At 42.4% G+C, this 23,354-nt stretch overlaps 3 protein-coding genes and 1 long non-coding RNA gene across 6 annotated transcripts in view; 1 reads left to right on the top strand and 3 right to left on the bottom strand.

The window, feature by feature from the left end:
* Positions 1 to 1,433: 1,433 nt before the first annotated feature.
* rell1 (RELT like 1) lies at positions 1,434 to 16,102 on the bottom strand. Its single transcript, XM_027003822.2, has 7 exons — positions 15,700 to 16,102; positions 13,088 to 13,291; positions 10,812 to 10,886; positions 7,173 to 7,227; positions 5,118 to 5,387; positions 4,137 to 4,278; positions 1,434 to 3,816 (listed from the first exon to the last, which is right to left on the bottom strand). Exons 1-7 carry the CDS (start codon positions 15,731 to 15,733, stop codon positions 3,793 to 3,795), a joined length of 804 nt encoding a protein of 267 aa, XP_026859623.1. The 5' UTR covers positions 15,734 to 16,102; the 3' UTR covers positions 1,434 to 3,792.
* Positions 16,103 to 16,548: 446 nt separating this feature from the next.
* Positions 16,549 to 19,962, bottom strand: rwdd (RWD domain containing 4). 2 transcript variants are annotated; one of them, XM_027003766.2, is made up of 8 exons: positions 19,790 to 19,962; positions 19,289 to 19,369; positions 18,718 to 18,827; positions 18,232 to 18,382; positions 17,948 to 18,056; positions 17,718 to 17,767; positions 17,573 to 17,575; positions 16,549 to 17,430 (listed from the first exon to the last, which is right to left on the bottom strand). In XM_027003766.2, the coding sequence occupies exons 1-8, from the start codon at positions 19,811 to 19,813 to the stop codon at positions 17,398 to 17,400; spliced, it is 561 nt and encodes a 186-aa protein (XP_026859567.2). In that variant the 5' UTR covers positions 19,814 to 19,962; the 3' UTR covers positions 16,549 to 17,397. The 2 variants fall into 2 exon arrangements, with proteins under 2 accessions (XP_026859567.2, XP_026859566.2); XM_027003765.2 differs by lacking the exon at positions 19,790 to 19,962 and adding an exon at positions 19,605 to 19,719.
* A 464-nt stretch (positions 19,963 to 20,426) lies between these two features.
* LOC113573491 lies at positions 20,427 to 23,317 on the bottom strand. The gene is made up of 2 exons (XR_003410213.2): positions 23,095 to 23,317; positions 20,427 to 21,209 (listed from the first exon to the last, which is right to left on the bottom strand). It is a non-coding gene; the product is annotated as an uncharacterized LOC113573491 (long non-coding RNA).
* The window catches only part of adam19a (ADAM metallopeptidase domain 19a), a 61,311-nt gene continuing 60,110 nt past the window's right edge, over positions 22,154 to 23,354 (top strand). The window contains exon 1 of one of the 2 annotated variants that reach the window (XM_027003781.2): positions 22,154 to 22,540. In XM_027003781.2, coding sequence (XP_026859582.2) covers positions 22,420 to 22,540 — 121 coding nt within the window. In that variant the 5' untranslated portion in view covers positions 22,154 to 22,419. The remainder of the gene's footprint in view (positions 22,541 to 23,354) is intronic. The other variant, XM_027003780.2, reaches the window with a different exon arrangement.

The following is a 23,354-nucleotide window of genomic DNA, read 5'->3' as shown; positions in this document are numbered from 1 at the left end:
TCTACTTCCTTAATTTTAATAGAAGGACACACAGAGAGGTGAAAATTGACACAGGAATGAGGAAAAAAAAGGTATTACAACATGATGCCTATGCTGATTAGGCTGGATGTATAATGTCTAAGGGATATGTCGGTGGCCTTTCACAAACATCTCTTTGAAAGGAACTGGCCAGAGCAGTTTGTGCTGGCTTCATATGAAAGCACAGCATAGGTTTTGTGTGTGTGTGTGTGTGTGTGTCTAGAATTCCGGGATAGAGGAAGGGGGGGGGGTCCCCTGTCACATACTGCTCCTTAAATGATTAAGAAAGGTCTTTATTTCCCCCCCCCCCATTTTTATTTGTGTGTATGTATATATATATATATATATATATATATATATATATATAATGTGTGCGCACACACATGTTGGACTGAGTAAGACATTAATTAGAACTTAATAAGAAATTTCAGAGAATGGCAGCTAGAAATATAAGCAGTTAAAACTGTCATCATTAATTGCATTTGTGTTAATACCAATAGTCATTGCAAGGTCTCATCATTGCTCTCCCAAGCACAAGGAGTATTTAGCAGAGAGTCTGTCTGAATGGAAAACATCTTACTGCACATCAATAACTAGTAAGTGCATACTGGCTTTTCAAAATGGCTGTCTAAAAACTCAGTTTGAATCAAGGTCATGGCACACACAACTGTTTTACACTTAATACTCTATTAACATCAATCTATTTATATTTTCAAACAAGCCATTAATTGATCAAAGTCTCCTTGGATGTGTGTTTTAAATGTCAGAATGAGGGAACTGTCATTTACAGGTCCATGTGGGAGGGGGTTAATAATTCACAAGGCCTAAAATACTCCCAACTAATAATACATTAGAGTCTGTTAACCATTCATGAGCTCCACACATGCATCAGTTACTCTGAACTCACTGGAACCTTAGATTGGTGAGCATATTAATGTGATTTGATGTTTTCATGGAAATGTTACAGTGCATGAAAACAGACCAAGCTCATGTACAGGCCCCTGGATATTTACATGCATGATGCCAAAAGACACAGCAGATATTAAAGAGGACAAACAGGTGTGAACTGGGCATTGCTGATTGATACAGGCTGATAAATATGCTTACTGTAACTCAGAGCTAGTGGATACATACTCCCTGAACGATCTGGAGAAAGGCATTTGATGTTTGAAGTCTGCTTTCAAGGTCATCAGTACCACTATGGTGACCCATTAATGGACACCTGTTATTTATTACCCCAAACCACCTACTTGACGGGCATGCCTGGTCCTAAAGAAGGAAAACAGTGCCCTCTTGTGTGGTATAAATGGGAAGAAAAAAAAAAAAAAGGGGGGGGGGGGGGGGGGGGCGCAAAAGGATTATAACTGTTAGTTTTTAATTGTTTTATTGTATAAATTGTTGGTACAAAAGAATAGAATATCTTGTTCTCTATCACATTTTTTCAACAATTTCAAATAATTTTATTAGTGTTAATATTTCATTATATTCTAAGCAAATTTATTTCAAAAGGTTCATTGTTAAATACATTTTGAATTCATTTAAAAATGGTCAATAATTATCCTTAACATTTGCAGAACTAAGGTTCAGTCACAGCTGTTCATTAAAGGAATAATTCACCCTCTAATTATATTGTTTATTACAAGCACTTATCAGGAGCACTTCAGGGGTGAAGTGTCGCCATCACTGAAATATCATCTGAACACAATGCTTGACAGAAAACATCCGTATCAAGTATATCCAGAAATATCACTCATCACATAACTTCTCATTATTTATAATATGCCTTTAGAGGGAACAGATCAAACCAAAAAATAATAACTGATTATTTGTCAAAAAGGCACCAATGAGTTTTGCTGCAGAAATACAAAGCATGAGACATGAAATCTAAACACTTAATTTCTTATTTTTATTGCAAATGCAATTTAAAAAGGTGGATCATGAAATATCAAAAATACAAATGAGCAAAGGATTGATTTTTGCACTGAAGCTTTGAGAGTAAAATGCAGCCAACAACTACTTTATGACCACCTGCATCATATAGAGTTCAGGCTGAAATGACATTTTAAAACAGGAATGTGTGAACTTGTGTGAAACTGTATGAACAAAGGGCGTTATCTAGCCCACTGACCCAACAAAATGACCGAGTTAAGGGTTTGTTTGTTTTTTTTCTTCAAAATGTAGTCTGCACAGTGCTCAGATGCAGGCAGAAGCTTCTATTATCTGGAAGTGTCAGAGCTCCAGTGCAAAATAAAACAATTCTGGACACATTTGTTTGATCAGCTGCATTGGAAGCTAGCGAAAAATGTACATGAATTCTTCCCGCAAACAATTCCTTTAAAAATATTAAATCTCAATTTTCTCATGCAATTCACATAATAAATATAAACACATGGGCAAATTGATTTTGGCGATTAATGATAGAAAACTGCGTTTCCTATAGCCCAAGAGTCCTTCTCTTTGGCAGGTAGTTCAAACAAAACCATTCAAAGCCATGTATAGCGCCTGTGAAGATGTTCTCACCAGTCAACGGAGAGGTCAGGACTACCACAGGCATACTACAGCTTTAAATGACCAGATAAATATGACAATATATCATAGGTTACACCACTTTCTTCAAGTATGTGAATGTGGGTAATGAGAAGTCATGCAGGCTTGACAGCAGGAAATGCAACAGAGCGCAGAGCAAAAAGACCAGTGATGCTTACATTTGTCAGTACTGCTACCGACTCGTTTGCGGACATTCAGGTACTGAACATGAACGCTGAGAAGGGCACCATACATGAAGATCACCTGTATAATTAATGGCTCCCTTTTCTCCCTTTCCTCTTGTTTTTAGGCACTCATTTGCAGAGTTTGTCAATAAAGTGTTTTGCTTTTAATTCATTCTTTGTTTTGTGCTCATGGTCATAGAAAAGACTCACATCAACGTCGTGCTAGTTGCTCTGTGCGGACGTCTGGAGAAAGCCATGGAATGCTAATATGGGTTTGAGATCGGTTTTATATCAGGCTGGACACTGCAGTATAAAACAATTCATGTCCTAAGAACTACAGCTAAAAACAGTGAGCTATAAACAGGAAGTGACCGACTCTAGATGAAGCAACATTACACACATCAAACGGATGCGTTTTAAGGCAGAAATAGTGTTTAAAGGCAAGAGAAAAATATTAAGTAACAGCCATTTGGTGGACTGACGGGTGGGACGCAGTCAGCCAGTCTCATAGGAGCACAGCTGAGCATCTGGTAAGCCTGGATCCAAAGGTCGTTTTTAAGATGCTTTTCTTGGTTCATTGCAGTGACCGTACATATAAATTGCATTAAAAATAAAGAGTTCCTGCTTACTAGAAGTAGCCCACCGAGTCACACCCAAACCACATAACCTTTCTGGAGTCCAGATCTAATTTGACAGTCCGTTTGGCCATATGGATTAGCCACCGGCAGGTTTGTGGCTGCAAACCAGCATGGAGCGATGGTGTCCACAGTTGTGCATGTTTGTACAGGGAGGACTGGTGTCTGTTCCTCCATCCTCTTCCCAGTACATAACCCAGCCCCTGTGGCAGGAGGGTGGAGTCAGATGCAGTTTTAAAAACCTCCACCATCTTTTCTGTCCATCTTGACAGTATGAGCCTTGTATGGGAAAAGGGTTGCCCCAGTGCAGATTGTGTCCTCTCTCTCTCTCTCTCTCCCCAATGTTGGCAGAGTGATTTTAGGTTTAAAACACATTTAAAATTCTCACTCAGCTGTCCTTGAAGTAGACTGCCATGGCTTCATTTACATCACTTTTTATAATCTCCCTCTGCCTAAAGAGAGACAAAGAGCAAATGATTACACTCTTAAAAAGGTCACATACAGTCTCTAGTGCGTTTTCACATTCACTACAAAGAGATGGATTAGTTACTACACACTGGTTTCCACATTCACTCACCCACCCAAGCCCATCAGTTTTTGCTCACATGATAGATGGTTACATCAGCTCAGGCTCTCTATTCTAGTAAAACCAGAACCCAAGCCGTTTGGAGGAAGCATTCAGCTTGAGCGTTCTTTGCCCAACAGGTGAGACCGGCCATGGCTGGCTGCGGGTAGCCCGCTCCCCAAAGAGTGTCCTGCTTCTGGAGCTCACCTGAGGCTGGGTAGGGCTGCTACAGCCCTGTGGTGCTGGTTCCACCCTCGCAGGTGAACCGGGGACACTGCCATTGGGCTCGGTGATCACAAGACTCCGCCTCTCCCGCACTGGCCTGGGGTCAGTCTTTGTCACTCGGAACCTGAAAGTTTAATATGATTCCTTAAGGGGCCACCAGCATGGTTGCTGTTCAAAACCATTAAACCTGCAATGACTTAATCTCCATTAGCAAACAAGGACATACACAAAGTGTCTCTGTCTCTCTCACACACACACACACACACACACACACACACACACACACACACAAAAGCATAACAACCAATTATATTAAATTAGTTACATTTCTTACATCCATGCACACGTGTAATCCTGACAGTTTCATTCACCCAGATATGGAATTGGCCAATTACGGAATTGGCAAAGGAGGAATTGACCAATTACGATTCAGCACACAGTCTCTCTTGCACAGAATACAAGTATAAATGGCCTGTGTGCCCCTTCGCACCACCTCCCGCCCTGCCTCATCACAAACACACAAAACAGAAATCACGTTAAAAGGATCTTCAGTCAGTTTTAGACATACACCACCAAAAAGTTCACATATATCAGTCTGTATAAGTTAAGATGAAGACACAGACGCCTTCTTAAACTGGGCACTACCAATTTTGTTCACTCCTCACCATTTCCTCACAAATAAGAAGAATTCATTCCTATGTTCAGGGAAGCATGGCCCTGACATACGCTTTCATTTATCTGAATGAACAAATCAGGAAATAGCTCCCTTAGCATTCAAAAGCCAATTGCAGGGATAATAGCCATGCCACAAGCTGGCTCTCTCCCTCTCTCTCTCCCTCCCTCCCTCCCTCATATATGCACATGCACACACAGACATACAACCATACATGTGTGTACAAGCAGGCACTCACACCCACACATATATGCACAAATATACATGCACATACACATGCGCACACGCACCTGCCCACAGACAGCACAGTGACCTCTCCGGTGTGGCTGCGTCTTTTCGCTGGATCCGCCTTCTTGCCTGATCGGGGCTGCATGAGGGGCCATTTTTTCTGATTGCAGCGGCTGCAGATGCTCTTCTGACCCACTACCCCACCAATGGTGTGCAAGTGGTTACAGGTGTGCTTGGCTGCCCCGGCGGGGGCGCCAGGCGACACAGGAGCAGCCGGCGTGGTGGGCGTCGGAATAGTGGGTGCTGTGGGCGAGGTGGGCGTCACTGGAACACTGGGGCAGAGTAAAAAGGAGAAACAAAAGAATGTGGAACATTGGAAAAGACATAAGGAATGACAACAGTTAAACCAGAGCAGTAACCGGGGCCTTTACTTCATTCAGTTTCCTGCTGCCCCATCTGTATTGCACAGTGCTCTGCCATTTGAGTGAGTTGAAGTACGCTGTTTTGGGAATACCAGCCAAACCACATCCCTGATACTCCAAGTATCTGTCTGAGGAGAACGGTGCTCCATTTATCAGTCTCCAGGGGATACTGCTGGATGTTGCGTGTGTTTGTGCATGTAATGGCTCATGCTTGCAAGGCAGTTAGATCAGGACAAAGACATTATCACAGTGACTACGGGGGTGGGAGTTTAGGGAAAGGAAAAGGAGACAAAGAAGGAGAGATGTATCCCTGTCTGCACCTGCACCCGCACCCACAGGAGGGATAGCTGCATGTCTACAGTGTCAAATTATGAAATTAAATAACAGAAAATCAACAAAAATAAACAACTGATTACACAGACAGGTAAACAAGTGCCATATGTTGGCTAGATCCTGTGTCTACAAGCAGCCTGGCAAAATGGTGCACCCCTTCTCATTATTTGCTCCATCTGGAAAGATCCAACCCTACACCCAGCGACAGATTCCCTCCTCATCCCATCAGTCACACTCTAGCCCCACCCATAGTCCCACCTCCTCCCAGCTGCTGCTGTAAGTGTTCCTCTGGCTCTCCGCCCAACTGTGAGTAAGGAAATGAGAGCAGCCCCTACTCTGAGAAGAAGGGGGGGGGGGGGGGGGGGGAATTCCATCCTACACATAATCTGTCCCTGGCGCTCCCCAGCCACTTTTTCCGTCATTTCTTTGTGTAGCTCCACACTGGACCAACCACGCCCTCCCTCATTTGCAGTCTCCCCAGATTTTTCCCGCGCTGCCCCTCGTCCGTCTTTTACACGTTCTTTATAAGCTTTTCCTCACTTTCGTGCGGCTTCTCTAAATTTCTCTCTCCTTCCAACGATCCTTCCCCTGTAATACGGCTGCATTCACTCGTCAAGGTTTCCTTTCACAGGTCACTTGTGACCGGCGGTCAAGAAGGGTCACCCTTGCTGTGTGGGCATGGGGGATACATGTCGGTCAGATCAGCAGCCAACATCTTGGGCATCTTGTTTGCCAGCTTCGCAAGAACAGCCTGCGAGGCTGCGCGCGTGAAACTGCCTGCAAGGCCGCACGCGCGGGGATGGTTTGGTTCCAGTGAAACATTGAGCGGAAGGAAATGAGCAGCACTGTATTTGGAGTGAATGACACATGCAAATCACCACTTGTGATTTGCTTAAAACCGACTCCGAACTCATCGAGCACAAGCCCAGCCCGTTTTTACACACATCATGGTGAAGGAAGGGCCAATCCTGAATGCTCACAAACAATAACGATCTGGCTCTGTTTTGCAGCTGGATCATTAAAATCTGTCTCCATCACTACCGCTCTGACAGTTGGATCCATAGTGTGGACGTGAGACTGCAAGCTGAAAACCCCAAAAAGGTGTGTGTCATTTTTTAAGATGAAGCTACCTGGGATGTTATGCTGCCTCCTTGTGGCAATCAGAGTCTTCACTTTGTTGGCCATGAAAGCACCGTCATTCATCTATTACTACATAAGTGACTATAATATATTCATGATTTAGTTTGTTTTAGGTACAGCACCTCATAGCTTCCTTGACTGGGAAATCATTAATCCAAATTAATGCACACCATACTTCAAATGGGTCGTATGTGCAGTGGTGTGTCAATAGTAATCTCTCACCCATCAGAGTCCATGCTGTGCTCGGTTACCATGGCCTTCAGGGCATCCGTGTTGGCTGGAGTGTGGGGAGGAGAGAGAGAGAGAGAGGCAGAGAGAGAGGCAGAGAGAGAGAGAGAGAGAGAGAGATTACAGCAAAGAACAGTTGGTCATTTTCTCATCTCGATACGGATATATCTGCTCTGTACATTTACATATTCAGTATTTAGCAGACATTCCCCAAAGCGACTTACATATTTATTAGTTTCAGCATATTTGTGCTCCGTGAAAATCGAATCCATGACCTTGGTGTTGCTCTACCAGGTGAGGTACAGAAGCTCAATGCAATTACACTACTAAAAGGCTCTTGATTTTAATGAGACTACAGCAACCTCTGACCATTTACAGTCCCTCCCCAGTGAAGGCATCTAGAAATGGCTCTTCCCTGCTGATCTGAGATTAGTATGCTGCCTTGGCTTCAACACCAGACTATTCCCAACATGCAGGGAGGAACCCCGCAGACCTCTCAGAACACCCCTCTCAGCTAAACCTTCAAGGTTATATCAAGTGTGCACAACATACGGCCCGGGGGCCAGGCAAATCTAAACTCGGCACGCAAATAAAATATCAAATGTATTAAACAAACAAACAAATATACTGACCACTACGAATTCAACGGGACAATTTAATGAAAATGCGAAACAATGCCACCTAGCGATTACTTTCAAACCTTTGAATCGTTCTCCAGCCTATTGTTTTCTCTTGGGTGTCTATCACCTAAAAACGGAGGCAACGAGCGTATTTTGGAGGTAGCATAGAATATTTAACCCGAAAATAAATATGTAGGGAAGTCTATAATCATGTAACGTATTTTACGTTGTGCACCCCTGGGTTAAATGAATCTATTCCAGAAGTTGAGAACACATGCGAGGCGCAATTGCGGTTTGACGAGTTTTAATTTGGCAGCGTTTTGCGTCCTCACGTTCACTCTGAGAAATGCATTACTCATGCACCTTGGCATGGACTTGCATTCATTTCGAGCGATGCCAGTGAATTCAGATAATCGAACCTCCATTACCGTGTTCCAAATTATTAAGCTTTTGTAATTTTTGTCCGTTTGTTCTAAAGAATTAGTACGATTGTTTTTTATTATCTGATATTATCTACACCAAAGCACTGATGACAATGCAGTAAAAAGATATCTTGGAAGGAACAAGAAAAACGTTGTTCCAAACTATTATGCAGTACGCACTTTTACAACCTTCAATGAGTCATAATGAATTAGAAACTGAACTGTTATATTTGCTACATGTGCATGACATTTTTCGAAAATACATAAAATACAACAAACTAAAAACATTTACAGATACATTTACATATGAGTATATTAATATTAAAACATGTTTGATATATCAATATGGAAATAGTTACAATAACTAACAACTCATATCCATTGATCTTGTAAGGCCATGCACAGCTTCTGCCTGTATTGACTGTGCAGATGCCAGTAAAGCTTCCCAGAGCTGTTTCAAGCCACACTGCTCCTCACACGAATGTAGAAACCCTACAGTAAGGCTGAACCACCATTCTTAGCAACACTGGGGTCAGTGAACGATGGTGGCCACACTATGGGGGGGTTTCCCCCCTCCTCATCCCCTTAGCAACCAGGAGTCAGTGGTGTTTTTTTACAGCGTGGTATTGTGATTTGTCTTGCATGGAAATACATCTTATTTGAAAGAGCACAATTCTTTTTTAGATACCATAGCAGAAAAAGGTCAGGTAGGGCTCACTTGCTGAGGTCATTTGGACCAGCATGGTATTCACTGATGAATAAAACTTTGAAAATTGGTCTTCATGTATTTCTGAGCCCAAAGCAAACGTGTGTCCTTGTGAGCTTTGGTCCAGGGTGGCCAAAACATGGCTGTATGCACAACAGCCAGCCTCTGAAGGACGCAGCAAGAAGAGGTTCTTGGGAGTCCAGAGACACAGGCAGCTTCAAAACACAGTGTGCTGCCCATCAGGAACCTTTACACCTGCGTTTTAAAATGCCACTCCGCTCTGACAGAAGCTATCCTTAATGAGCTTAATAAAATCAAAACCTACACGTTTATTTTATTTTAATGAAATCCCACTTTTTGTGCAAGGGACTTAACACAGTGTAGAGCAAAAAAAAGTATTCAACATTTGAACAGGGAAACTCACGGACCATGAGGTGCTGGAGTTCTGGTTCAGTGATGCACCATAACTAGGCCAACGCAATGTGACTACAACCATGGGGTGTGAACTCACTCTCTGCCTAAAAGCCATGTTGGACTGTACTAGCTTTGAGGGTGGGGAAAACGTACTGAAGGACACGAGAGAGAGAGAGACTCTAAGGAGGAGGTTATGCTCAACTAACTATATGAGAGATCTGATCCAACTTACACACCAACTGCAAAATGCTCTCCCACCACATGGAGGAGCTACACACTCCAGCATCATCCAGTTTGCGCTACAGAACGTCTCCCATTGAAATCCCAAAAAGGCAACACTACTGGTATGGATACTGACGTACATATATTTCTCATTTTAAAGCATCAGATAAGCCTTGCTCATGGATGCTGATGAAATGGTAGTGTTTTAATATCTTAAAAAAAATAAATCATCAGATGAAAAAGTTGTCGGCTTAGACACAAACAGCTAGCTCGGTGGAAAGTGAAAATTTACACATCACTGGAAAATTATTTTGCATAACACAAAATCAAATAAACAAACAAATAGGAATCTCTGTAGAAGACTGCACTGTATATCGAGCCACATGTGTGAACAATAAGTGTTTCGTCTTGACAGCACAGCTATGACGGTACTCTTAGAAGAATCATCCGAAATGAGACTGTACATTTGGCTACGGCTTTTGCTCACTAGGTAGCTGTTCTGCCAACTCGGGCGACACACTGGCTTGGTGGTTGGCATGTTTGCCTCTCAGCACCAAGGTCTCTGGTTTGAGTCTTGATTTAGGTGGAGTTTCCACATTCTCCCCTGGGTTTTTGTGGGTTTCCTCCAGGGTCTCCGACTCCCCCCCCCCCACAGTCCGGACATGTGGAGATTAGGTCATTGTCTATCCTGGTGTGAGTGCATGTGAATGATTGTGTCTGCATGCCCAGTAGTGGTTGGTCCTCTGTGCTGGGTATTAACCTCTTACCCCTTCACACATGTCCAGTCCCCCATGTGGCTGAGGTTTCCGGTTGCGAGTACGCTGTGTGCAGTTGGCTACTGCTTCTCCCTGGTGTGTGACAGGATGTGAAAGCTGTGTGTGTCCCTGGGTTTATTTAAACATATTCCTATATAAATACAACTTCATTCATTCAATTGCTAGCTTGCACAGACTATATGACTTTGACCTTGCACAATATAAGGAACACCCATTTTACCTAAATGAGTAATTTACTGCACTTTGGAACAGTAAATCATAGTGCACTCTTTGTATATGTACATTGTGTGTCAAGAAAGGTTAATCTCGCTCTATCTAGACAGAGAGCACAGACGTGGGCTCCCTGGGCCATCAGGTAACCCCAGTCCTGTGTGGTGTAGAGCATGTTGCCCTCAGGCAGGCCCAGGCATCAGTGTGGACTTGATTCAGCTTGATTCAGAGCAGTAAGCTCTCATTTTCATGCATACTCCTACCTTCATTTTTCATGATGTAGTGAACAATCTGGCCCACCGTGTCCGTGTTGCCCTCACTGAAGGTGTCGTTCAGTTCTGGGGTGAGAAAGAGAGAGAGAGAGAGAGAGAGATCAGGTAAGATGAGTGCACCTGGACATACCAGTACCTAGCAGTGGAGAGGTGCACACCCTTCAGCTTGCAATTCAGGTTCAAGTTACACAAACATTTGATTTCATCAGCAGGTCGGGTGTGGTGATGTATTAGGAAAAATTAGGATGTATTAGGAAAAATTAGGAATTAAGTGTTCTTAATTCTGAGAAGATGGCTAAAGGCTAGCAGTGTGCAACACACACACACACACACACACACACACACACACACACACACACACACACGACTAAGGCTAGTACTGATAATTAAAATGTTTGCAGCACAGATTCATTTGTTAAGTATAGGCTGGAATGGCTGAACAATTTGACCTTATCAAGATATCTTGTAAGAACATACTGAAACTGTCTGAGCTATTTTCAGACATCAGCAGCTGTAAAATGATCTGGGCTTCACTGCAGCTTCTTTTGTAGCTTCCATTTTAAGCTGCTTATTTGGGATCAGTGCCCACTGGAAGCGTGATGTTCAGTGAAGTATGAATGCCATCCACACAGCTGACCCCAGCGCAGCTTCAGTCGAGACTCGCTAGCCCTTTTTACACAACAGGAAGCATTGTTCAGCACACATACAAATATTCTGAGGAACCGGTGCGAGTTCTCTAAGCCTGTGTGAGATTGCAAATGATAGGACAACATGACAATGATCCGACTCGAGTGTGTTGAAGCTCAAGTGAGAGGCGAGTTCTACACACGTCTCTGGATCCGTGCGGACTAACCACGCCAGCAAATATCGCATGGTGCAGGCTTCTACTGACACAAAAACAGAGCACATCATAGACATGTCACTCTGATGGCCTGAACTAAAAAGTAGAGCAGGCGGTCAAATCGCGGCTCCGCCGGGCTGAAGGGAGCCTACGGCTGCCGCTCGGGTTCAGCTCCTCAGACAAACCACGGCAGACTGCGTGCTCGTCCTGAGCAAAAGCAGCTGCCGCCTGTCTCTCTGCTGCCCTCGTTAGGCGGACCTGCGGAAGTAGCCCAAGGCTTCCATCTGTAGAAACGGCCACGATTAAAAGTCAAAGAGGATATATGAGAACAAAGGCTTAATGTAAACCACTCTAAACACCACATTCTGCACTCTGTCTAAATCATTCTCATGTCAGTTTAAGACAGAAGTCTCCTGTATTGAGTGGAAGTGGAAGGTTCTCCTCTGTGCAATCCTGAAATCGTTAGGCTGGAGCTCTGCAAGACTCAACAGGAATAAACAAATGTGAAGAGAGAACAGAACAAAGTTGAAAAGAGGGAGGAAGAATGTGTGTGTGAGAGAGAGAGAGAGAGCGCGAGCATGCTGTGTGAGCCAGAGGATATGGTAGAGTGAATAATCTAAATGCATACAAAGCCTATTAACGTCAATAATAAAACCCATCTTTTCTTTTGCATATGGAAATTTGTCTAACAATCACTTAGCCAGGCCCTCCTGAGTTGGCTTAGTAATAAAAAAATCAATCACAAAGTAAGTATATTAGCTTCACGTGCTGACGTGAAATGTGGTGCAACTTTCTACAGGAAAAAAAAAAACCAAACAAACCCCATCTAGACTTATAAACTGAAGGGAGGACAACACATCTCAGAGCCATTTACTCTCCCCACAATGCCAACCTGCTGCGCCATTCTGGCTAAAGGTCCTTTTGAAGCAATCTTGCTAAACGTGTTATACCATCATTCAGCCGGGAGAGAGGCGGTACGGTGGCTGCTAATCACCGGATAAAGAACCAGACAACCTCTCTTTCTATGAAAAACCTGAATGCTGTAATAAGGTTTCCATTTACAATAGGTGAGCTACTTAAATGTTCTTAAAAAGATAGAGCCATTACTCTCACGTCGGGTTTGTGACATCCGTCGAGTACGTTCACCAACGCCTAAAAGAGAAACTGTGTCAAAGACGAGCCAAACTTTGCGATTTTCCCTACCAGTGCCTAATACTCCACCACCCTTCCTCAGTGGCCAGGTCCACTGGATGGGTTTCAGTGCTCCAGCTGACTGGCAAGCACCATAAATAAACACAAAACAAGCAAACTAATGGCAGATGGGCAAACCCTACAGACTATTACCAGCTGCCTGTCCAGTCCGGCGTGCCCAGCAAACAGGACCGGAACGCTTCCCTGCCCCTGACATTTAACCCGCCCCACCCACCTCCTTGGTCCAGGCACTTCTCCTCATCCTCGATGTCATGCTCTTCGTCCTGCTCAGTGTCCGTGGTACAGCGGTAGCCCTTCCTCTTCAGCACGTGACAGATGAGCACGCCCAGAAGACCCAGCAGGAAGAAGACGGGCACCAGCACAAAGGCGATGTTCGCGTGGTTCTCCTGTTGCTTGTTGGACTCCGTGGCGTTGTTGTCTGGAGGCAGGAAGCAGATTAAAATCACGGCCCATCGCACAAAAGCTGAAATCACAGACAACCCGTTTTCATCTCATTTTAGGACGACCGTTTTACACACTGTAAAAGTATTACTTGTCATACAGCGTTAAATATTGCCTCGCAGAAACAACCTAAAATTTCACCTCGCCATGCTAGGGCCAATGTTGTAAAATAGCATCCATCATAGTATAGAGTGAAGGTTAAATCTGAACATTCCTAAATTGCTAGCAACTGTCTCTCTCCGAGCAGGATCAGTAGGCCAGAGTAATACTGCACCGTAACCACAGGCAGGCATGCACGCACATTATGGTCAAAATGTGCAGATAAAATAAACAGCGATGGCAGTGACACATAGGTAAGACAAGAGTGTGCAAGAGATGAAGAGTGTGTGTGTGTGTGTGTGTGTGTGTGTGTCGCTGTAAGAAACAAAAGGACATGGACAGGTGGGAGAGGACTGTGTGATAGACAGGACTGAAGGGCCAAGACGCAGAGTACTGATGGAATTAAACGCTATGCTGACTCAGGTAAACATCACAGTGACATTCCAGTAATATCTGACCAGTGTGCCATTGTCATCACACCCACTCTCTGTTCATTAGAAGTCTAGCCATTCACATCTACTCATACTTCACATTTCTGTGTTCAAAAGTTTCAATTTCCCAGCATCCTGTGGAGGAACCACGGGTCTCCTGCATCGTCCCCATTCTGCGAAGGAAGACATTCAGTCCCAAAGAAGCAGCAGTCACACAGATGAGCAAACAGGAAAATGTTCCACGCACTCACTCCCTGTCCAAACTGGAAAATTCCTTAGCAAAATATACTGTCCACTGCGCTCCTGAATCTTTGACAAAAGGACAAATGGTCATTCTTATGATGGGTCAAAAGGTCGGGCAGTATATAAACACTACAAAAATTCAGCTGGTCAGTTGGAAGTCTGCCTGTGATTGCATTCCCCATCCAACACCCCTAAAGCACCCAGTCACAGCAAGTCTATTGTTGGCCCATCTGTCAACAAACATTGACGTGAACTGCATAGGTGAACCGCCCTGGTTGTCACGACACAAAACTTACAAACAAATCCCTCAGACATCCCTTAGAGCTTAGACTCACCTAGAATACAAACGCGTGCGCAACAAGACAACTTCACAAAGACTAAACAGGACTAGGTGCTCATAAACACAGCAGTGACATGGCTCTGTTATTTGGTAGTCTTGAAAGAGGGGACAGGCATCCCGCAAACACACACAGATATTTTCTATATACACACACATACAATAAATCTAAAAAGGTGCAGATACGGCTACTTCAATTAATCCAAGATCCCATATTTAAATAAACATGAACATTACACACACACACACACACACGCACAATGGGCCACAGGCTATTAGGGTAACATTGATAACATTGATTATATAACAAGCTCATTTGCCATGAAGAGAAAGCTTTAAAATGTGCTCAGACTTGGTGAGAAAGCCAGGAAGTGCTGGTGTTTTCCCACTCTCCCTCTACCTCTTTAATTTGTTATGGGCTTTGGTCATTATTCAAAGGACAAGGGGAACAGACGCCCTTGTATCATAATCGACGTTAGCCTGTGCCTCTCTGAATGGGCCAAAGGGAGGAACTTTCACGGCTGGGCTCCATAAAGCCCAACCATAACGACTGCACGCCTGTAACACTCAGAGGAAAAAACAGCTAGTACAGGTCATGCTCTTGGCAGGTGCAGGGTTTATTACAGAACAGCAGAATACACAGCAAAGCAAGTTAAGACAGGGTTACTCTTAGTCCTTAAATGAGTGTGCGCTGGCCAGTTGACATGGAGCTAGAGTAATGTACATTATGTAACGCATTACAATAGAAATAAAAAGAAACCTGTTTCAGGTTAAGGACGTTTATATGCTGGCCAAACCGTTCATTGGAGTGATGCGGTTGCCAGAGTAGATGTGAGGATCTGAGCTGGTTCCTGCTATACTTCCCCCGCGGCTTGAGTTCGTGTACATGGCACAGCTGATACAGTCAGACCTGAAGCGTAAAGGTTGCGGAAGATACCGCTGCACTTTGGATATCTGACTGGTGACCGTCTCAATGTAAAGGCTAAGACGGCATGAAGCTGCAGGTAGCAGAATCTCTGAAAGTAAACACTGCGAAATTTTCTTTCCACAAGATGCCTTTTCCTGGCTGCCTACCCTGGTCTACTACCCGGGGAAGCCACGAAACACACACAGCGGCCCTGAACACAAATCGATCTTCGAAACAATTTATCATTTGTATCTGTACTTAGGATGCAACAGCCTAACCACAAAACTCGGTCTAGCTTGCAAAGCACCGTGGTTTCGTACTTCCCTATTGTATTTTCCCCCCACTTTCAAACATTAAGTGTTACTTACGTGCCACTACAGCGGTCACTAAAGAAGCCGCCATCTGCCCCAGAAGTCTGTCGATGTAGAGTAGACTGAACCGGTCAGCAGGTGCGCCGAAGCCTTCGGATCGCAGTGAGCCGTGAACTCTCCAGAGCAGCAGATTAGCAGATCCAGAATCTGCTGTTTACGCGTTTCCTCATTCTTGACACACTAGGGCGGGGGAACACCCCATTTCCAACTAAAGGCTGAAGCCCATATCCTAACAAAGCTGCTGCAGTCGGAGGTTATTTGACTTACGAGTCGTTCAAATGGCAAATTAAATTAATGGTAAGGGAATTATCTGACGAGAGTCGTGTGTAAAAACAAATTGAAATAAGGAAATATGGCCCTCCACAACGGAAGGATTCAAGAATGTTTGCTGCGAAACGTCGAGCGGATGTTTCAGATGAATCATGGGAAATGTAGTGAAAACGAGCTATTGTTTATAGCAGTATCGCCAGTGACAGCGAAGTTCCGGTTCTGGATTTTCTTAGCCCCTGTAGTTGAACGATTAATGTAAGTGGTTGGGCACTTAGTAATCATACGTGTCTCCTAGCTAAAAGAAAGTTGGAAAATCTGTAGGCCCTGGACTTGGAGGACTGTGATTGAATATCAGTGGTCTCTAGTAATTCACAAGTGCTTCCAGGCAGTTTTGCTTCAAGATTACCTTTGAGATGCTTCGTTATCTGTTATATCATCAATGGAAATCCCACGCAGTCCACATCGGCCTGCCACATAATGTAATTTATGGTATATATACTTCATATATATAACATATATCTATACATCAGAGAGTGGTACCTACTTTTCTCATCTACTAGAGTGGAATGCAGTGAGTCAGTTCACTCAGATTATTTTTAATGAAGTGGCTGCATTACAGAAATTTGTAATTTTATAAGGCTCATTATAACTGCACTTTGAACTCCAGGTAGATTTTGGAAACATGGTGGCTGTCCCAGGGTGCAGATGCAACGAGAGCTTATAAACTGTCCATTGTTAAAGTGCATAAACAAACACACTTTTAACTGATAAGGTCAAATATCTTCATTGCTTATATGAATTAAAAGACAACTGGGAACTTCTATTTTTTTTTGTCACAAAAGTAAACAAATGGAATCCAGTTAGATTTTATGTTGTGTCAAGAAAATAAGCACAATAAATAACTGAAGAAAGCAATGCGCTAATAAAAGGCAGAAATGCAAACTGAGGTTCACCCAACCAAATCACATTACACCACAAAACACTCATGTTACCATTCTGTAAGCATCCCTAGAGAGAGCTGTTACTCATCCCAAATGTAGCCTGGCAGGCTGACCTGAGGCTGTGTATTAAGCCTCTTGGCATGGAGATTTGACCCCACCATCGGTGTGGTATCACACCCTCGCACTCTGCATGATTTTCATGTTGTATAAATGGCCTTTTGTTCCTTATGTGACTACCACTTTGGTGAATCAGGTTTCTTTCCTTGTGGCAGAAGACAGACTCTTGTGTCTCAGTGGCACAAACAATTAGCCTCAAGCAGCTTTACACCACGGCTTGAGGGCCCATTTCAACATCCTTTAAAATCAAGTCATATTAAACTTTCGATATCCGCCCATATGTCCATCTGTCCGTCCATCCATCCGTCCGTCCGTCCGTCCGTCCGTCCTTCCATCCATCCATCCATCCAGTCTTCTAGCAGTGTGTCTAGCCATCCTCTTTTCCTCCCGTTTTGCTCAGCTGTGAAACAGGTTATTCATTATTCTTTAAATATTTTAGATGGTTAAAGGAGATGTGAAAATCACACTTGACAAATGACAATGTAGAAACATCGACATCATGGTTTCTTTAACAAAAAGCAAACACTTAAAAGCATACTCACATGCTGGTGGACAAATGAAGACCCAGCAATGCAGCAGCAGAGAAAAACAGACCACACACAATCATGTTTGTTTTTAATGGGCAGTTTCCTATAACTACAATAATGCAAGTACCCATAAAGTCAGTGCAACCAAAACACAAATTACCTTGATAACGTCAACCCAATTCCAACCTCTTGGCAGTTCACCCTTGTTATCTGTGAATTGTATAGAGCAATCAAATATCAACATTTCAGCCAACTACCAAACCAAAATGCTTATGCAACTGAGTGTATTTATATCAAAACTGTGTAGTGAATTTCCCATTACCAAATATTTTTGGCACCTTTAACAAAGCGTTCAAGTCTAAAATCTCATTCATTATTCTAGAGGTTTACCAGTTCTTCCTATCATTTTCCGTTTCTGTGCTTTTGTAAGTTGTTCTTTCTTCTCCTTTTTCTTAATGACTGAGACAGGGTTGTTGGTATCATTGTTAGAAGTCAGGGTCTTTATAAAAAAAAAAAGTTAAATGAGAACAATTCAGGAAATGGAAAACAGCATGCTAAAGCACTGAAGAAAACTGCCACCCATTCAGAAAAACACTCATTTACTAATGGGGACTAATACACATTATACAGTATTCTGACATGAAGCTATTAGTTAGATTAACTAGTTGACTGACCACAGCAGACACTGCAGGTTGGTGATTCTCCATGAGCATGGTCTGGTTCTCTTTGGCCCACTCAAACAGTGTGTACATCATGGCAGTGCCCAGGTTCATCTCAACTTGTTCGTATAACTTTGAGATTATTAGCTGCTTGGTCTCCAGAGATCTGAAAATCAAGACAAACTCTATTTAGAATGGAAACCTGGTGCTACAAAGTTTCAGTTTCATGGAGGGTACCTGGCATCATAACTCATCACACCACTGGCCTTCAAGACAGCTGCATGTTAACCCAAATATATGACATCTTTGTAACTTTGTAAATTCAGGTTGGAAGATCATGGAAAACATTTGAAAATGGGACAGAAAAAGAGATAAGCAATTGATTTCAGGTTTAGGCTGCTCCTTTGAAGTAATTGATATAATCAACTAAATGTGTCCAGATTCTAGGTGTGGCAAACAATGAGAACATATGACCAGGAAATATCACGGAGAATGACTTACATTCTGTTATTGAAAAAGGCATCTAAAGATATATGAGGCGCAGTTTCAGGATACGTCTTTGGCCAGGAGACATCCAACAGGAACGAATTGGATTCATTATGGTTTCCTACCTGCAGAAAATTACAGGCAGTTGTCAAACACAATTAACACGACCATGAAAAATTAATATTTAATTACATGCACTATTTTATGAAGTGAGAATATTAACAAAGAAAGGCACTCTACATAGAAAACCACATCACTTAAATAGGAAAAAAAGAGAAGAGAAACAGCAAAAGAGTTTCTCTAAAAGAGAAACACCAAAGCAGTGAAATGGGATTCAGTATGAATCGTTCCTTTCCGCCGTTGGTACATCAGTGTTTTTAAACAGACCCCTGCTAATTATTATTTCTTGATGCGCGATCTTTGGCGTGTTTTCACACTCCTACTCTGAAATGAATCTTTGTGACTAATGCACGTTTATGGGACAAAAGGGAAGAAAGAGGCGAATTCTCTGGATATTCTAACAGGAATCTAGACACTACATGGTCAACATCGTAAACCAACAAATCTAACAAACTGCACAAATTACCATAAACTGGAAGGACACCGGACCGAGTTCCTTGAAGCATTCGTCCCCTTCATAAATTGAACGCAGAGCCTCCAACTCCATCTGCGAAAAAAAGTGAACAAACGTTAACTAAAACAAACTCTGTGCTGCTTGATTGGCCATTTAGCAAACAACAGTAGCGTGTCCAGTCTACCCGTGATCTCAGATTTAACCGGCTATCTGCCTAATCCAGCTAGGAGGTAATAACGCTAGATCGCCAACCCCGAACTTTCAGCTAACTTCCCAGTTTAAACCGAAAGTAAACTGGTGGAGATTATCAACTACTTACGCTACTTACTCTACTAACTCTACTAAACGTTAGGTGGGAATGCAGACAGCTCATGTGTGGCTGGTGACAGCATTATCAGCTACAGTTTAAGTTCAGATAGGACCTCTGTCCGCCTGAGTGAGCTAACGCGTTAACGCGCTAGGCTAGCCGATGCTAGGTTAGCTGGGTGTGCTAACCTAGCTCCCGTCACTTACCTCCTGGTCTTCGTTGGCAGTCATGTTTTATTCTTTAGCACTTTGTCAGTCCAATCGGTTTCGAGCCTCCTTAATAACAAGCCCAGCTAAAGCAGATAGTTACATAATCTATTAATAAAGTACGCTTTATGGGGCCAGGCGTAACTCATACTCATGTCTGCTTGTCAGGTAGCGCCAGCAGCACCAATGAGGTAGAACTCGTTATTTCTCAGCAACAAAGGCTCACATCGCTGCCATCTAATGGACTGGAGTATGAATACAACTGCGAATAAATACTATATTGTTTATAAAAGGTTAACAAGATGATATAGCCTACAGATTCCAACATGAAACGCGACAGGGCCCTTCTATTAGAGCGCAACTTATCCTATTATTTATGACTGCAAATGCCTTAGGCCTGTAAGACAGGTTTGTACTGAACATATGCTAAATTTAGGAACATATCCTAAATATACACTAGATGTCAGCAAAGGTCAGTAAAAATATTATTTTCAGTTGGCCCTTACAATATGGATTATAAGAAAATATAAAAATAGGTTATATGTAATAGCACTTTACAGTTATGTAGTTTACGTTACGTTAATTTCTGAATTTCACCTACCTGATTGCAATTGTTTATTGAAATTTTTCACAACAGGAAATTTTCATAGATTTTTATTAGTTACAGAAACAATTTTCTGGGGTACATTCTACATCAAACATTAATAATAATTAACAAAAAAAAAAGTAGAAAAGAAAAATGTTGACAGTGGTGTAGGGCTTTTTCATTTATTTTTGAGGAGCTCCACAACCTGCTGGGCCCAATCAAAAGAATAATAGCCTCTCAGTAAAACAGTGGGGTGCTAGAAGAACACAGTGCAGATACAACTGCCCAGACTTTTCTTGTTTTAATATTTACAATTAATTTAGTTAGGAACTTCTAGCATGGCTGGTATAATCACATTCACCAACAGCCAGTGTTAGCTACCATTACTCATTGGTTGAGATTACAAAGTTAACACTACAGCTACAACACTGTACATCAGCCGTAGTGTTAATTTATAGTGTAAAGCATATTTTTACACATTTGTGAAAGTTCAAAGATTTTGGAACACTTGCACTGTGACCTAATTCACATATAGGTTATATCTGGCAACTCCAAACTTCAGCATAAATGAGTCTGAGTGGAGAATCTTAATTGAGAATTCTTTTATAGTCCATGATTAGAGTTAAGCTAACCCACCGTGCAGAGATGAGATCAGAGGTTTTTTATTGCCCAAGACTGACACCCCTGTTGCAACATTAGTTTCAGCTCAGACGTACTAGGCTGATTTCCAATGTATGTTCCCGGAGCCCAACTTGAAATGGGGTTAATCCAATAGCCTGATGACTTAAAAGAAGAAACTGGAAACCAGTGTCACTCACTACTGCTTTTCTTTACCTGTGAAAACAAAAGTTATGGTCAGGACAGACACGAAGCTGGCAGAATCTTTTTCACCAATGATCTAAAATCAACTACACTCAGTTATCCTAGTATTTAATGTAGGAATTATGTTAGATTTGTGTAAATCAGCACAATTCACACAATACATGTCTACAGAGTGGCCATGCATAGTTATGAAGCAGGAATTAATTTCTTTGGAATCATGAATTAATAACAACAACTAAAACAAGTCCTCCTATACACATAACTCAAGATTTCTTCAAACTGTTTTGTGCAGTCATTAGAGATTTGTCACTGTAAACAAGATGAAATCAACTTGCAGAGCTTGCTAATTGGTAACTGGGGCCTAACTGAAATCTTTATATTACCCCACCAAAAAATGAAAAATAATTAATTATTAATATTTAAATGGCGAATTGAGTACATTTTGTATACTTAATTTTATGGTACAAGAGCATTTCAGTGACTTTGTAATTTACTTTGTAATGTAGTGAGCATTACATATATTTTGAACATTGTTGCACAGTGATCTTTCGCAACAGCCATTGAGAACGTTCCCTAAATGTGTAACCATGTTCTGTTCCAAATAGATGGAGACGTAGCTTCTAGTTCTACTACTGGGACTTCTAGTTCTAGGAATTTGTAAATAACAGTTTTGACTCATGAAAACGAGGGAGATTTAAATGACTGCTGTAATTGTTGCTATAGGCTATATATAACACAAATACAGCAATCATTATATATATATATATGTGTGTGTGTGTGTGTGTGTGTGTGTGTGTGTGTGTGTGTGTGTTGCAGTGAGTAAACGCGTTATTTAAAATTTGCCAGCTTTGTAGAATGCTTTAAAAACGATTTATTCAGTCATGTATCTGCATACCAGATTGGGATGTATTCACATTAACACATAGCATAGGTAGTCTAAACCATAAATTCAGTGTACCGGCCACATGGTAATGCGCACACAGCACGTTATGTCCTCAGAAGAGCCGTGACTGAAAAAACTGTCATAGGTTTGCTTTCCTACGCTGGTGGTGGGATCGTTAAACTGACTCACGGCATGGCTTGCTTTATTCTTGCACACGGACGTTGAGAAGGCTTGTGCTCTAAATTAGATCCATTTCTTGTTTTCTCTCACGCCGCCAGGGTACGAGGGAAACGAGAGAAGAGACCCGTAAGAAGGATAACGGCGCCGACCGTCACAGGGATGTATACCAAACACAGGCAGAAAAATGGACATATCTTATCGACAAAAAATGCGCCGATCCTATTATTTCTTATGCTGCTGAATGGCTTACTGGATACCGGGGACGCAAATCTTCAAAAAGGTAAAACGCGCAAATCTCGGTTCACTTTCTGTTAGCGTACTTGAAAAGTTGTCCCGTTTATCATCTACCAGTTGCGCGCACCAGATTATGAAGTTTTATAAAAATCGTGCTTCTACCCGGTAACTCTGGGTATGGCTAAAAGTGTTTAATCGTTATATTTACTCGTACGGCGGTTTGGACGGAGCTCTCTCCATTGTGTCACAATGCCATAAAAGGATGCAGAGAGAACAGGGTCTTTCAGATAAGTGGGTGCAGGGTTGTTACACACTTTCAGACGTAGTTTAACCAGAGAAGACTGAATAGGCTAGATCGCCTCACCGTTTTCTTTTGTAAAACTGCGAAATAAAATTGAAACATTTACATTTTTAGATTGATCGGATGCCCGATGTCTAGAATAGAAGCCTACTTTTAAAAGTGATAATCTTGTCAGTCTTACCAATTGTCAAAGTGTCGTTGATTTAATTGTCGGAAAGGAGTCTTAGTCCTTCTAAGTGTTAGAACACTTTGAAGGCCAGTCCCTTTGAAAGTTAGTAACAAACTAAGACTGTCCTCACCTGGTCCCTGCTGGTCTCACACCTTCAGCCCGAAAAGCTGTTCAGTGAGAAGAGGTCGTCAGTTGTCTCTAATGGAGTACATCCCATTATCTATGCCTTTCCCACACCTTTGATGTGAGAGTAATATCAGTTCTCCATTTTTGTTAGAATTTTGTACTGTTCTTTATTTCTGCAAACTGTGTGGTCGAAAATGGGGCTCTTGATAATCTTGACTCTGGGTCCCACTCGCCCCGTTCTTTTTAGATCAGCTCAAAATACAA

The sequence above is a fragment of the Electrophorus electricus genome, chromosome 19 (genome assembly GCF_013358815.1).
Source record: "Electrophorus electricus isolate fEleEle1 chromosome 19, fEleEle1.pri, whole genome shotgun sequence".
Classification (NCBI taxonomy): Eukaryota; Metazoa; Chordata; class Actinopteri; order Gymnotiformes; family Gymnotidae; genus Electrophorus; species Electrophorus electricus.
This window is presented reverse-complemented; position numbering and strand designations above follow the sequence as displayed.